Consider the following 16741-nt stretch of genomic DNA (forward strand, 5'->3'; position numbering starts at 1 on the left):
GTAGCCCAATGAGTTTAGTCCTGGAATGGATTTTGTAAAATTTGGGTGATGAATTGCCCTGACTATGCATGGAGTAGTATTGGCAAGACAGAAAGCTGAAGATGAGCATTCCAGAACGGATAAAGCCATCTGAATATGTTATTAGAAGATTTTACGATTTATATTTCTATGTAGTTTGGACTTCCTGAGCCACTTAAGAAATAATTTTCTTTCCATTAAGAAATACCTTAGTCAGATCTCTTGCAAGTGAGAAATTAATGTAAACTTATTAAGGTAAAAGCAGGTGTTTTATAAGCAAGGCAGAATGACCTGTTGGGGAAATTAGGTGTTTTCACCTCTCTTCTGCAAAAAGCAGACAAATGGTCCTTTATTTTGGAGGCCTGATATACCCATTCTTTGCTCTTGGAGAGAAGAGGATTACTTAAGGTCAGTTTTATTGAGATAATTTATATCAAATGAAATTTATCAATCTAAAAAGTACACTTTGGTGAGCTTGACAAAGACATACAGCTATGTAACCACTATCACAGTCATGATACAGAGCATTTCCATCACGTCCCAAAGACCCTTTGTGACCCTTATAGTCAGTCCTCTTCCCCATCCAGTTTCCTGCTATCTCTGCTCTCTGTCATAATTTTGCTTTGTGTAGAATTTCATATAAATGGATTCAATACTATGTATTTGTTTGTGTCTGATTTCTCTTACTTGGTATCATTCTTTTCAAATCATCCAGTTCTTCTATATTTCAGTACCTCTATTTTTTTATTATTGAGTAGCAGCAGTAGTCTATGGTATAGACATACAGCAATTTGTTTATCTATTCACAAGCTGATAGATATTTGGGTTGTTTCTAGCTCTGAATCAAGTACATGCTTTTTTGTGGACTTATTTTTCATTTCTCGTGGGTAAATACCTAGGATTGAGATTACTGAGTCATTGACAAGGTGTTCATATAATTTTACAAGAAACTGTCAAACTTTCTTGGAGTATCATTTTGCATTGCCAGCAGCAATGTATGAAAATTTTTGTTCTATATCCTAACCAACACTTGGTATTGTCAGTCTTTATTTTTTTAGCCATTCTAGTGAGCATGTGGGCTTCCCTTGTGGCTCAGTGGTAAAGAACCTGTCTGTCAATGCAGGAAATGCAGGTTTGCTATCTGGGTCAGGAAGATCCCCTGGAGAAGGAAATGGCAACCCACTCCAGTATTTGCCTGGAGAATTCCGTGGACAGAGGAGCCTGGTGGGCTACAGTCCATGAGGTCACAAAAGTGTCAGACACGACTGGCAACAACAGCAACAGTGAGCGTGTAGTGGTATCTCCATGTGTCCCAGTTTTACTGAGATATGATTGACATGTAATATTGTATTAGTTTTGATAATAATTTTGATATTGTTATTATTAATAATTAGATATATGTATGTATTGTGAAAGAATTATTACAACCTTTTTACATAATATCCATCATGTTAATAACATCCATCACTTCAGTTACCATTTTTTCTTGTGTTGAGAACTTTTAAGACTTATTCTCTTAGCAACTTTCGAAGTTATAGTAACAGTATTATTAATTATACTCACCGTGCTGAACATTACATTCCCAGAATTTGTGTATCTGATAACTGAGAATTTGTACCTTTTGACCACATATGAAGAGGTCAATTTTATTCTGAAGGTTTTGGTAAATCTTCCAAGTTTCCAAAATGTTTAAAAGTGAGAAATATTGCTCTTCATATGAGATCATAGGTAACAGAACAGAATCTTACATTCAGGCCTGCGGTGAAAACACTAATAGTAAAAGAAGCTGTAGTTATTAAACAAGATGATTTGAAAATCTGTTAGAGGATGTACAGCTGGAAGACTGTGCTTCAGGAAAATGGAAAATGGATAACTGGATATCTGAAATTCCATGATCAGACCAGGCCGAATAGAAACTGTAATAACGAGAGCTTAGCTATGAGAATTTTCCACCATGACAGAACTTTAAAGGCATGCTTTTTTATATTAACTAAAGATATTCACAGTTGAAAGTGCCAAAGTCTGCTCAATGCCATATCTTCCTTCACAATATTTAAAATCCACAGGATACTTGGATCTCAGTGAAAATTTGATGATTGGAGAATAATTGAAACAGTCAGTTCAAAGGATGCCTCATGCTACCTACATACCTACATTTAAGACAAAATAATATATAAACTCTGGAGAATGTTACTTTCTTTAGAAAAACCTAACATTGAATTTGGTCAGTGTCCACTTGGTTCTTCACTTCAATCTCATCAGTGGCCAGAAAATTTATCCAATGCAAATATTAAGTAGAATCTAACACCCAGTGTTTCCCAGACACTAGGCATATTAGATGTTAGCAATCTTGTTTTTCAGTCACCAAGTTGTGTCTGACTCTTTGTCTTTGCGACCCCATAGACTGCAACATGTCAGGCCTCCCTATCCCTCACCATCTCCTGGAGTTTGCCCAAGTTCATGTCCATTGACTCAGTGATGTCATCCAACCATCTATTCTCTGCTGCCCTCTTTTCCTTTGTCTTCAATCTTTCCCAGCTTCAAGATCTTTTCTAATGAGTTTGCTCCTCATATCAGGTGGCCAAAGTATTGGAGCTTCTGCTTCAGCATCAGTCCTTCCAATGAGTGTTCAAGGTTGATTTCCTTTAGGATTGACTGGCTTGATCTCCTTGCAGTCCAAGGGACTCTCAAGAGTCTTCTCCAGCACCACAGTTTGAAAGCATCAATTCTTTGGTACTCTGCCTTCTTTATGGTCAAACTCTCAATCGGTACATGACTACTAGAAAGACCATAGCTTTGACTATACGGACCTTTGTCAGCAAAGTGATGTCTTTGCTTTTTAGGTTTTTCTAGGTTTGTCATAGCTTTCCTGCCAAGATGCAACGTCTTCTAACTTCATGGCTGCACTCACCATCTGCAGTGACTTCAGAGCCCAAGAAGGGAAGTCTGTCACTGCTTCCACATTTTCCCCTGCTATTTGCCATGAAGTGATGGGACTGGATGCCATGATCTTAGTTTTTTGAATGTGGAGTTTTAAGTCAGCTTTTTCACTCTCTTCTTTCACCTTCATCAAGAGGCTCTTTAGTTCCTCTGCGCTTTCTCCCATAAGGGTGGTGTCATCTGCATATCTGAGGTTATTGATATTTCTCCCAGCAATCTTGATTTAAGCTTGTGCTTCATCCAGCCTGGCATTTCACATGATGTACTCTGCATATAAGTTAAATAAGCAGGGTGACAATACACAGCCTTGACATATTCCTTTCCTGTTATGGAACCGGTTGGTCGTTCCATGTCTGGTTCTACTTGATGCTTCTTGACCTGCATACACATTTCTCAAGAGGCAGGTCAGGTGGTCTGGTATTCCCATCTCTTGCAGAATTTTCCACAGTTTGTTGTGATCCACACAGTCAAAGACTTTAGTGTAGTCAATGATGCAGATGTTTTTCTGGAATTCTCTTGCTTTTTCGATGATCCAGCGGATGTTGGCAATTGGATCTCTGGTTCCTCTGCCTTTTCTAAATCCAGCTTGAACATCTAGAAGTTCTTGGTTCATGTACTGTTGAAGCCTGGCATGGAGAATTTTGAGCATTACTTTACTAGCGTGTGAGATGAGTGCAATTGTGCAGTAGTTTGAGCATTCTTTGGCATTGCCTTTCTTTCAGATTGGAATGAAAACTGGCCTCTTCCAGTTCTGTGGCCACTGCTTACTTTTCCAAATTTGCTGCCATATTGAGTGCTGCACTTTAACAGCATCATATTTTAGGATTTGAAATAGCTCAACTGGAATTCCATCACCTCCACTAGCTTTGTTCGTAGTGATGCTTCCTAAGGCCTGCTTGACTTCATATTCCAGGATGTCTGGCTCCAGGTGAGTGATCACACCACATGGTTATCTGGGTCATTAATATCTTTTTTGTATAGATCTTTTGTGTATTCTTGCCACCTCTTTTCAATATCTTCTGCTTCTGTTAGGTCCATACCTTTTCTGTCCTTTATTATGCCCATCTTTGCATGAAATGTTCCCTTGGTATCTCTAATTTTCTTAAAGAGATCTCTAGTCTTTCCCATTTCTATTGTTTTCCTCTATTTCTTTGCATTGTTCAGTTAGGAAGGCTTTCTTACCTCTCCTTGCTGTTCTTTGGAACTCTGCATTCAGTTGGGTATATCTTTCCTTTTCTCCCTTGCCTTTCCCTTCTCTTCTCAGCTATTTGTAAGGCCTTGTCAGACAACCATTTTGCCTTTTTGCATTTCTTTTTCTTGGGGATGGTTTTAATCACTGCCTCCTGCACAACATCACGAACCTCCATCCATAGCTCTTCAGGCACTCTGTCTATTAGATCTAATCCCTTGAATCTATTTGTCACTTCCACTGTATACTCAAAAGGGATTTTTAAGTCATTCCCTGGTAGCTCAGTGGGTAAAGAATCTGCCTGCAGTCAGGAGACCCAGGTTCGATCCTTGGGTCTGGAAGATCTCTTGGAGAAGGAAATGACTACCCAGTCCAGTATTCTTGCCTGGAAAATCCCATGGATAGAGGAGCCTGGTGGGCTGCAATCCATCAGGTTGCAAGAGTTGGGCATGACTGAACCACTAACACACATACCTGAATTGCCTAGTGGTTTTCCCTACTTTCTTCAATTTAAGTCTGAATCCACAGTCAGCTCCTGGTCTTGTTTTTGCTGACGGTATAGAGCTTCTCCATCTTTAGCTGCAAAGAATATAATCATTCTGATTATATTCATTTACATAGGCACTATTAAATACTATTCTTCAAAAATTACAGATGTTATTGACACTGTTCAAAGTAGAAAAATTTTGAAGAATGAGTGTGTACAATGATCTGTATATTAATTAGTACAAGGATTACAGCAGATTTTCATTAAGAGATTTTTGATGGATGTTATTTTTTATTATTTTCTTTAACTAGTACAAAATATTTTATGTGAATAAGACACAGACTGTGTTTTTTGATAACTTCATTTTAGAATTTCAGTCAGATTCTCAAAAATATGGATACCATGAAAGTTATATTTAAGCGAATACATTTTCATATTGTATTCATTTTCTTTAAAAAAAAAAAAAAAGTTTTGTGGTTAAATAAGTTTTGAGTTAGAGAAGATCTGATATCCTACTGAAAAGAAGCTAAGGTATTTTGGACTCTAACCTGGGTTTTGCCACTTGGCTGTAAGCCATATGACTTGAGTCAAATTCTTTAATCACTTAAACTGAAAGACATAATAATATCAAAACTATTTATTTCACCTGCTATTGGGAGACTCAAGTGAAAAGATTCATAGGAAAACGCTTTGAAAACATGAAGAACTGAACACGTATAAAGATGTGCCAGAGAAGACCGTGCGGAGTTTTGCAGAGAGTGTAGGAGAAATCTTCATTGCAAGGAGATGACACTGGTAATACGTTGTGGGTAAATACATGATTTTTACCTAACTTTGTCAGAATATTGTAATCGACTTTGGGATTACAAAGCAATAACATCAGTCAATCTAGGCAGCTTTTCTAGAAAAGATTCACAGAGAAAGAACAGAGGTTTTAGTTTCAGGGCAAAAAAATTGGAAAGAAGTTTTCCCGAGGATCCACTTGAGAATCATGAGGAAGAGAAGGGGGGATTTTGAAGTGATAAGAGGGAAGTCTCTCAGACAACTGGAGAGCCAGGATGGTCAGGAATGCAGAGACAAGTCCATAGGTAGTCAGTGAACTGTACAGAAAACCAGATTCCACCCTCCCAAATTCACGTTCATGCCTGTAGATTAAGTTTGCCTGAGATTGGAGCCTTTCATGAGGACTAGGCATGTAGAATAGGGTAACAGAAAGAAACCTTGGTTTCGGGTAGAATTCTGGTTTCAAACCTCATTTCTGCCACTTATAATTTGCATGGCATTTCCTCCTGTGTCAAAGAGGAACAAGAATGCTTCTTCAGCCTCTGATCTCAATTTAGGAAGGTCAAATGTAATTATGACTATTAAGGTAGTTTGTTTCCCTTACAGACCTGCTTCACTAGTTTCTGTGGCAAAGAAGCAAGCCAAACCAGGCCGTTTGTTTTGGGAATTACCCACTTTGAGAAACAGGGATGGAAACGCACAAAGGAAGGGCTTAGGTTCAAAATCGCAGACGTAAGTAGGAGTCCACATCTTTTCACCATCAGAGCAGGGATGGGAGGTGGCAGCTACGGACGGACAGTCAGCGCACCACCAAGGGACCACCACAGGATTGAAATTTTTGAACTCTGTGTCGTCCTTATCTGCTCTTCAGGCAAAATGCTGCTGCGTTGGTTTGGATAGTGATTGATGAGTAATTTTAATGCAGGAGAGCATAAACTTGCGAGTGGAAGCGGACCGTGTAGATATGCTGACCGGGAAATTGGGTTGAAAAGGGCGTAGGGGCAGGCGTGAGCCTGAATTTGGGCACCCAAGGGTGCAGAAGACTGGAGAGGTGGAGTTTAAAGACCGAGTGTTTCGGGGTAATAAGAGGCTTTGGGTGCTCGAGGCTTCAGGAAAATACTGGTTGGGTAATACACCTTCTCGGTGGTTTCGAAATCTAACTGTGTGGTGGGGGAATCCCACACGGAGGCTTGAAGCATCTCCCCGCAACCCAGGCCCCAGCGTCCTCCTCCGACCCCGGCAGCACCGGGCAGCTGTGCGGGCAGCACCTGGGTCACGGTCCCCGCCGGAGCCCGCGGGGAAGCGCGGCGGCGCGCTGGGCCGCAGGGGTCACGCGCGCTCCGCGGAACGGGCGGCCCCGCACCCGCGAGGAGGGGGCGCCGGCGGCGCGCACCGTCCCGCGCGCTCTTCCGGGGCCGCTCCCGGCCGGAGGCTGCAGAAGGCGCGGCCTGGCGGCGGCTGCGCAAGTCCCAGGTACGTCGGGCAGGAATTAGGATCGGCGGGCATCTCCGCTCCGCAGCCCTCCCCGGACCGGGCGGGTGGCCGGGCAGGCAGGGCCCCAGGGGGGCCGAGCGCGGACGCGGGCGCCGGGCACTCCCGCTTCCCGGTCGGCGGCACCCAGGACCCCCGTCCCGGGAACAGTGGAGCCCTCGGCCCCGAGGCCGCGACGCTCCCGCAGCCCCGCCCGCGCAGCCCCGGGGAGCAGCGGGGGCCGCCCGGAGAGGGACGGGGGCGCGGCCGGGGTTGGCCCAGCCCTCGGCGTCCGGTGTCCGCGGGCCGCCGGCGGCCGCGTTCCCGGAGGCGAGCGGGCGGGGCGCTAAGGGTCCCCGAAGGGCCGCCCCCTCGCCGGCCGCGGTGTCTGCCCCGGCCGCTCCCGCCTTCTTCACTCGGAGCGGCTGTGACGGGGTTCGGGTGGAAGCTTTCGAGGGTGCACAGGTGCGTCTGCACTCACTGCTACCGCAGGGACCCCGCTTCCAGGGCTGGGATTTCCCACCAGGGCTCCGCAGTGGGACAGGGTCGGGACGCGGATCTGCCCAGGGCTCGCGCTCCCCGCACCCCGAGCCTGGCCTCTGCGCCGGGGTGAGCTTCACGCCCTTTCAACTTCTGTAAATGAGAACTTGTGTTTAGAACCTGGATGCCAGGCGGGGAAATATTTTTTCCTGTTTGGGGAGCGGGGGGTGGCGAAATCTGGAAGAAGAGAGAGAAATTGTTACGGGTGTAAGCAGATCAGGTGGGTAAAATGCTTGTAATCTTGTAGAAGGTCTCGTCTGCACTGCCTGCAATGGTGCTAACTCAGATCTTCGGCAAAAAGCAACTGGGAGGTAGGGTGACCTGACTTGAAAGTAGAGACAAAAAAAAAAAGGCAGATATCCGATTTGAAAACGACTTATTCACCAGTATTTTGTTTCTTCTTGTTCTGAGGAGAAAACATTTGTATCTTTAAACTTTTTGTAGTGAACGCATTTTACAAAGATTGCCTGAAGTTGACAACTTGTTTTGAAAGTTTCTAAGCCGTCAATTAATTTTTTTTCATTGTGTTACTTAAGAAGTTGACTTGATTGGTTAAATATCTTGTTTTGATTTTGGTGATTGAGCATAGTTAATTATATGTGACATCTTGGTGTAACCTCTTCATAAATATCTTGAAGTAAATTGCTTGTCAAAAAAAATTTTTTTTATCTCCACAATATCATTTAAAAGTTACATCACTATGTCCTCATACAGCAGAGGCATGTCTGAGTTTGAGTGCTGTCTTCTTCCTTTTGTATCCTTATGTTAAAAAATATCCAGTTGTTGCTTCTTGTTGCCTATTCTTACCAGGTTTATTTTCCATGTTGCTAAAGAACATATGTATCTGGGTACTTCTTTCAACAACAGTCTATACGTAAAATTCTTTTTTAGGTCTTAAATGTCTGGAAATGTCTTAGCTTTACTCTTTGATGATTATTTAAATGGATATAAATGTCTAGACTAACAGGTATGTTTTCTCAGCCCTTTGGGGCTATTATTCCATTGTTTTGAGGCTAGATGAGAAATTTCTATTCTTTTTTTGCTTGGGATTTAATATACATTTATAATTTGTAAACTTACATTTTTCTTTAGTTCTGAAAAATTTTTAGTTATTTGAAAAGACCCTGATGCTGGGAAAGATTGAAGGCAGGAGGAAAAGGGGACGACAGAGGATGAGATGGTTGGATGGCATCACCAACTCAATGGACATGAGTTTGAGTAAACTCCGGGAGTTGGTGGTGGACAGGGAGGCCTGGTGTGCTGCAGTCCATGGCGTCGCAAAGCGTCAGACACGACTGAGTGACTGAACTGAACTGGTATCTTTTAATATTTGATCCATACCAGTGTTTGTGGCAGACCTTATGGGAGATTTGTAGGAGGCTAGCTTCTAGCCAGGTAGAGACCGAGAGTCAGAGGGCAGAGATTTGGGAGGGCCCTGTTCTCAGAAGGTGTAGCCTCTTCCCTGTGCCTGGCTTTATGGAGAGCCCACTGGGCCACGAGTCTGTCCCTCTCCAGTCCGGCTTCACCTCGGCATCTCAGCCCTTGCCCTGGAGCAGATGTCTGGTCCTGGTTTCACTCTGAGCCACTGGCTTCAGCTTCCTCTCAGCTAGGCCGTCTCTAACGCCAGGCTCACTCCTCAGACTCCTATCCTATCCTCAGTCTTGGACCAATAATTCCTCACCACTCTGGCAACTTTCTAAATTCTTTAAGCACATGATTTTTATACTTTGTGCAGATCCACAGCCTTTATTAGATGTGACTCCACTCCATCTAACTTGAGCATCACCCTTCCCTTTCCTGGTGTCTTACATTGAAGAGTTCTCTGCCCCCTGCTTTAATGTATTGAGGAAATGTGAGAAGGGACAAGTAATTCTGACCTTAAGTATCAAGTTGTTAACCATAGTTTTAGCATCATCAATAATTATTATTTGTTGAAAACTGGTCATGCAATAGGTGTCATATAATATTTATATGAAATAGCCCAAGATCTCTACTCATATATATTTCACCTTTTAAAGAGAAAAAGCAGCTAGGAAAAATTTTAAAATGCGCATATTTGACCTTAAATCTTAGTATAATAAAAAAATTGGTCTAGCTTCCTTAAGATTTGTACACTATCTTACAAAGTGGACAAAAATCAAGTAAATTTTGGTGGTTCAGTACAATTATACTAAGAGGATTTTTCTTCCAACAACTGATCAAGCAGGAAGACAATGGGATAGACATGGGCCCAAACAGGAATAGTCATCTCATCTGAACTCTGTCAGTTTTAGAGGCGGGGATGATGCTAGATCTACGGCCTCTGTGGGTTAGTGTCTATCGTCTGCTGTTTCTGCTCTTCTTGTGCTTATAACCTTCCTTCCATTAGTGCCTGGTTGTTTTTTGTTTTATACTGGACATGGTATCTGAAAAATTGTTTGTAGAACGACGTCTGAGGCCTAGGGTGATGCTGTCTTCCTCTGAAGAAAATTTCCTTTGCTGCCTAGTGCTAGGCACCCGTGAGCACTAGAGTTCCAGAAATGATCTCGGTCCTTGTTCAGAGATCGAGGCTGCCTGAGCCGTCCGGGTCAGTCAGAGCTGTGACGGAACCACTGTGAGGACCTCTCTTCCTCTGATTTGGCCTTTTCTGTCCAACCCATGACTGCCCCAGACCCTAACACTTAACCCTCTGTCCTCTAAGGCTGTCAGAGTGCTCCACAGCTTGTCACACTGTGATACTGTGTTCACAGTGATGAAAGACAAGGCTGAACATTGGGCAGAGAATTTGAAACTATGACAATGACATGGCAGATGTGAAAAGGAACCAAATAGAAATTATATAGATTAAAACTGTAATAATAAAAAAATTTAAAATCAGTGGATGGATTTAACAGTAAATTAAACATAGTTGAAGGAACAAATATAAACTAGAAAATAGATCAGAGGAAAATATTTAGACTGAAACTTGAAGAGACCAAAGTATGGAAAGAGCAGAATGGAAAGAGACATGGGTGATACAGCAAAACTAGTGCTTAGATGAAAATTCATGACCTGAAATGGACGTGTTAGAAGTGAAGAATGGCTGAAAATTAATAAGGAAACATCTATCTAAGGAAATTCAAATGAGAACATTAAAATAAATCCAGAGAAAGCAGAAGGAAGTAAATAGTAATATAAGAATAGAAATTAATGAAGTAGAAAATCGAAGCTCTGGCGACTGAAAAGTTGGTTTTTTGAAAATGCTAATAAAGATGATAAACCTCTGGCAAGACAATCAAGAAAGAAAGCAGGCATGAATAACTCATCAAAGGAATAGAATAGAGGTCCTGTGGGCATTAAAATAATAAGAGGATATAAGTAACTATGTCGGTAAGCTTGACAAATTACGAGAAAATTTGATAAATTCCTTGAAAAACATAACTGACAAAAGAATAAAAAGAAACTCTGAATCATTCTGCAACCGTTAAATTAGTGTATTTAATGTATTTAACAACAACAACAGCATTAGGAGAAAGGAAATTTAAAGGGCAATTTTATTTCTGAATATAGATTCAGAAATTCTAAACAAAATATTATCAACAAAATCCAGCAACATGTAAAAAAGATAATACATCCAGACAAATGTGGGTTTATTTAAAAAATGCGAAGTTGCTTTAACACTAAAGTTTATCCATGTAGTCACCAGTATTTATTAGCAAAGTAAAGAAGGAAATGTTATTATCTCAATAGTTATAGGAAGAAAAAAAGAATTTGATAAAATTCAGCATTTACTAATAATGAGAATAAAGTATAAGGATTGAAAAAAGGAAATATAATGATCATTATACCTGGATGATATGACTGTGTACGTAGCAAATAAATAGGAATTTATAAACTGTGAAAATTGCTGAATTAGTTTTGCAAGGTTGCTCAATGGATGGTAAATATGTAAAATTTAACTGAATTTCTCTCTCTGTATCTATAGGTATATGCCACATATAAGTAACACTATTTTCAAAACTTCACAAGTATCAAATGCCTAGGAATAAATATCACAAAAATATGCTCAAGATCTCTATATGGAAAATCATAAGGTATTATTGCAATAAAGAAGACCAAAATAAATAGAAACGTATCATGCTCATGCATTGAGAGCTTCAATATTGTAATGATGTCAATAATTCCCAAATTATCTATAGATTCATGGCATTGCCAATTAAAATCAATGGATTTTGTTTTTAGAACTGCTAAGCTAATTCTGGTCCAAGACTAACCAAGGCTCACTTAAAGAAGAGCTAGGAGGAAGGCCTTGCTCTTCTGATATGGAGATGTGTCATATATTTAATGTTACCAGTACAAAGACAGATGTGTAGACATCAGATCCGAATAGAGAGCCCGGAGGAGGCACACTCACCCGTAGATGGACGTGTGAGTGTTGGCAAAGGCAGTATTGCTTCCCCAGAATGATCTTTTGAAAAAGGTCCTGAGTCAAACAGCTTCCTCAGTAATTCAGCAGGTAAAGAATCCTCCTGCAATGCAGGAGACATAGGAGACACGCGTTCGATCCCTGGGTCAGAAAGATCCCCTAGAGGAGGAAATGCCAACCCACTCCAGTATTCTTGCCTGGAGAATTTCATGGACAGAGGAGCCTGGTGAACTACAGTCCCTGGGGTTGCAAAGAGTCAGACATGACTGAAAAACTGTGCATGTGCCCACGCGCACGCACGCGCGCACGCGCGCGCACACACACACACACACACACACACACACACTCTGTCTGAGTCAAACACTGCTTCCTCAGGAGGAGAAAGTTCTGATGGTCTGATTGTCCCTCAACCCAACAAACCCCCTTGCTCTGCCTGGATTCTCAGCATCCCTCCTGTCTGCTAGTCATAAGTGCAAAACAAGTTGACGAGCATGGAACCTTCTTTTGGTTAAAGAGCACACTCTTCCTGGAGCCGCTTTTAGTGAAAGTTGTTCAGAGAGAGCCGTGGTTTGGCTTTGTGAGATCTCTAACTCTTGGGGGCATCAGGTCAGACAAGAGGTGTGTTCTAGTGTAAGATCTGAAGTGTACAAATAGGAGGTTGTAAATCCACTTGGTTAAGCCTAGCCCTTTTCTTAAACTGCTTGCTTTTTCATCCTCTATCATTCATTTACTCATTTTCCAATCTGTGATTGGTCCTGCTCCATATTCCCAGGTGGTACTATGCTTTTTATGTCATTGTTCAGTGGCGGTCTATCTGTGTTAGTGTTGCTGGAGGTGTTAGGGAATTCATTTTTTATCCTATTCATACATTCCATTTCCCTCTTTGTTATTTCTTGGTGTATATGTGTGTGTGTGAAGAATTGATGCTTTTGAACTGTTGTGTTGGAGAAGACTCTTGAGAGTCCCTTGTGCTGCAAGGAGATCCAACCAGTCCATCCTAAAGGAGATCAGTCCTGGGTGTTCATTGGAAGGACTGATGTTGAAGCTGAAACTCCAATACTTTGGCCACCTCATGCGAAGAGCTGACTCATTGGAAAAGACCCTAATGCTGGGAAGGATTGGGGGCAGGAGGAAAAGGGGACGACAGAGGATGAGATGGCTGGATGGCATCACCGACTTGATGAACATGGGTTTGGGTGGACTCCGAGGGTTGGTGATGGACAGGGAAGCCTGGCGTGTTCCAGTCCATGGGGTTGCAAAGACTCAGACACGACTGACTGACTGACTGAACTGAACTCGTGTGTGTGTGCGAGTGTGTGTTATGTCTTTATTCCTTTATGGCTGGGCTCGGCCTTCATTGCTGCGTGAGGTGGCTTCTCTTGTTGTGGAGCGTGGATCCCAGGTGCAGGGGCCTCAGTACTGGCAGCACATGGGCTCAGGAGCTACGGTTCAGGTGAGTCCCCTGCATTGGCAGGTGGTTTCTTAACCACTGGACCCCGGAGAAGTCCCATTATATTGTACAGAACATTTCTCAAGAACTAGAATTAAGCCATGATGTCAAACACAATCATTCATTTGCACCTCTTTTCTTTGTAGGTCAAATCGCTGGACAATGCCACGTGCTTTGTGGACAGCGTGGGTCTGGGCTGTAATCAGCCTGTCCACGGAAGGAGCCTCTGATCAGGCTTCTTCTCTGTCTTGTGACCCAACTGGTGTCTGCGATGGCCATTCCAGATCTTTAAACTCCATCCCCTCTGGTCTCACGGCAGGTGTGAAAAGCCTTGACTTGTCCAACAACGAGATCACCCATGTCGGCAACAGAGACCTTCAGAGCTGTGTGAACCTGAAGACTCTGAGGCTGGGGGCCAATGAAATTCACACAGTGGAGGAAGATTCTTTTTTTCACCTGAGGAGTCTTGAATATTTGGACTTATCCTATAATCGCTTATCTAACTTATCATCCTCCTGGTTCAGGTCCCTTTATGTCTTGAAATTCTTAAACTTACTGGGAAATTTATACAGAACACTTGGGGAAACATCTCTTTTTTCTCATCTCTCAAATCTGCGGACCCTGAAAGTAGGAAATAGTAACAGCTTCACTGAGATTCATGAAAAGGATTTCACTGGACTGACTTTTCTTGAGGAGCTTGAGATCAGTGCTCGAAATCTGCAGATATATGCGCCAAAGAGTTTAAAGTCAATCCAGAACATTAGCCATCTGATTCTTCATCTGAAGCAGCCTGTTTTACTCCTGGACATTCTTGTAGATATTGTAAGTTCCTTAGATTATTTAGAACTGAGAGATACTAATTTGCACACTTTCCATTTTTCAGAAGCATCCATCAGTGAAATGAATACATCGGTTAAAAAGCTTATATTTAGAAATGTGCAATTCACCGATGAAAGTTTTGTTGAAGTTGTCAAACTGTTTAACTATGTTTCTGGGATCTCAGAAGTAGAGTTTGATGACTGTACCCATGATGGAATTGGCGACTTTAGAGCATTGGCTTTGGAGAGAACTAGATACCTAGGTAATGTGGAGACGTTAACAATACGGAAGTTGCATATTCCACAGTTTTTCTTATTTCAAGATCTTAGTAGTATATATTCACTCACAGGCAAAGTTAAAAGAGTCACAATAGAAAACAGTAAGGTTTTTCTGGTTCCTTGTTTACTTTCACAACATTTAAAATCATTAGAATATTTGGATCTCAGTGAAAACTTAATGTCTGAAGAAACTTTGAAAAACTCGGCCTGTGAGCATGCCTGGCCCTTCCTTCAAACCTTGGTTTTAAGGCAGAATCGTTTGAAATCACTAGAAAAAACTGGAGAACTTTTGCTTACTCTGAAAAACCTGACTAACCTTGATATCAGTAAGAATAATTTTCTTTCAATGCCTGAAACTTGTCAGTGGCCAGGAAAAATGAAACAGTTGAACTTATCCAGCACAAGGATACACAGTTTAACCCACTGCCTTCCCCAGACCCTGGAAATTTTAGATGTTAGCAGTAACAATCTCGATTCATTTTCTTTGATTTTGCCGCAACTCAAAGAACTTTATATTTCCAGAAATAAGTTGAAGACTCTACCAGATGCCTCCTTCTTACCCGTGTTATCAGTTATGAGAATTAGCAGAAATATAATAAATACTTTCTCTAAGGAGCAACTTGATTCTTTTCAACAACTGAAGACTTTGGAGGCCGGTGGCAACAACTTCATTTGCTCCTGTGACTTCCTGTCCTTCATGCAGGGACAGCAGGCGCTGGCCCGGGTCCTGGCCGACTGGCCAGATGACTACTGGTGTGACTCTCCCTCCCATGTGCGGGGCCAGCGGGTGCGGGACGCCCGGCTGACCCTTTCCGAATGCCACAGAACAGCCGTGGTGTCTGCCGTGTGCTGTGCCCTCTTCCTGTTGCTGCTGCTCACAGGGGTTCTGTGTCACCGTCTCCACGGACTGTGGTACATGAAGATGATGTGGGCCTGGCTCCAGGCCAAGAGGAAGCCCAGGAAGGCTCCCCGCAGGGACATCTGCTATGACGCCTTTGTGTCCTACAGTGAGCGGGATTCCTACTGGGTGGAGAACCTCATGGTCCGGGAGCTGGAGCACTTCGACCCTCCCTTTAAGCTGTGTCTTCATAAGCGAGACTTCATTCCTGGCAAGTGGATTATCGACAACATCATTGACTCCATCGAAAAGAGCCACAAAACCATCTTCGTGCTTTCGGAGAACTTTGTGAAGAGCGAGTGGTGCAAGTATGAGCTGGACTTCTCCCATTTCCGCCTCTTTGATGAGAACAATGATGCTGCCATTCTGATTCTGCTGGAGCCCATCGACAAGAAGGCCATTCCCCAGCGCTTCTGTAAGCTGCGGAAGGTCATGAACACCAAGACCTACCTGGAGTGGCCCATGGATGAGACTCAGCAGGAAGGGTTTTGGTTAAATTTGAGAGCTGCAGTAAGGTCCTAGGATCCTTCATTAAGGGTCAGTCTTGGTCTGGTGGTGGTCCTTCTATCACTAGTTATAACTGAGTCCATTCTGACTCAATTATATGTAAACCGTCCAATGAATATTCATTGGAAGAACTGATGCTGAAGCTCCAGTACTTTGGCCACCTGATGCGGAGAGCTGACTCACTGGAAAAGACCCTGATGCTGGGAAAGATTGAAGGCAGGAGGAGAAGGGGACAACAGAGATGAGATGGTTGGATGGCATCACCGACTCAATGGACATGAATTTGAGCAAACTGCAGGAAGTAGTGTAGGACAGGGAAGACTGGCGTGCTGCAGTCCATGAGGTTGCAAAGAGTCAGGCAGGATTTAGCAACCAAACAACAACCATATATACACTGTACGAATGAGGACCTGCTTACTAAAATGACTAAAACTGTTCACATTTTGTCCAGAGTGCTGTTTGATAAAAACTGCTACCAAATTGGAAAAACATGGTTCTAGGCTTTCATTTATCCTATGAGTCAGTCATGATCTCCGTCCATGACTGATATGTGAATTTTCTGTAGCAAATGGCTTAGTTCATTAGGAAACAGCAGAAATGAATAGATTTTAAGTGACTTTCCACCAGCTTTCTGCCAGGGGACTCATCCCTGTCTGGAGAGGGTGTTCACCCCCAGCTGTGCCTTCCGTGTGACTGCCCTCAGGAGCGACAAGGCAAAGTGGGGAAGTCCTTCAGCCACATGCATTGCTCTCCTTAGGAAAAGAAGTGCTGTTGTGTGTCCCCACTAAGCTTTACAGGATACTGAAATACCTAGAGGGTATATTTTAAAATGAACTGTGTGTGTCTTTCTCAGCATTTGGTAACTTTCTCCAGCCATACTCACTTGAGAGAGGGTATGCAACCCAGGGTGCAGTAAATTATGTATTTCTATGGAAATGAAACTAACGAAATAAATACTCAGTTTTGAAGAATTTTAAA

General features: G+C 42.6%; 1 protein-coding gene across 5 annotated transcripts in view; it reads left to right on the forward strand.

The window, feature by feature from the left end:
* The window catches only part of TLR2 (toll like receptor 2), a 21710-nt gene extending 4969 nt beyond the window's left edge, over window positions 1-16741 (forward strand). The window contains exons 1-2 of one of the 5 annotated variants that reach the window (XM_081544948.1): window positions 5968-6149; window positions 13408-16741. In XM_081544948.1, the coding sequence (XP_081401074.1) occupies window positions 5992-6149; window positions 13408-15778 (2529 nt within the window). In that variant the 5' untranslated portion in view covers window positions 5968-5991 and the 3' untranslated portion in view covers window positions 15779-16741. Of the gene's footprint in view, window positions 1-5967; window positions 6150-6851; window positions 7353-7673; window positions 7739-13407 lie in introns of those variants that run through there. The other 4 variants (XM_081544950.1, XM_081544951.1, XM_081544952.1 and 1 more) reach the window with 4 other exon arrangements.

Source organism: Giraffa tippelskirchi, chromosome 11 (assembly GCF_054371585.1).
Source record: "Giraffa tippelskirchi isolate mGirTip1 chromosome 11, T2T-mGirTip1v1.2.pri, whole genome shotgun sequence".
Lineage (NCBI taxonomy): Eukaryota > Metazoa > Chordata > Mammalia > Artiodactyla > Giraffidae > Giraffa > Giraffa tippelskirchi.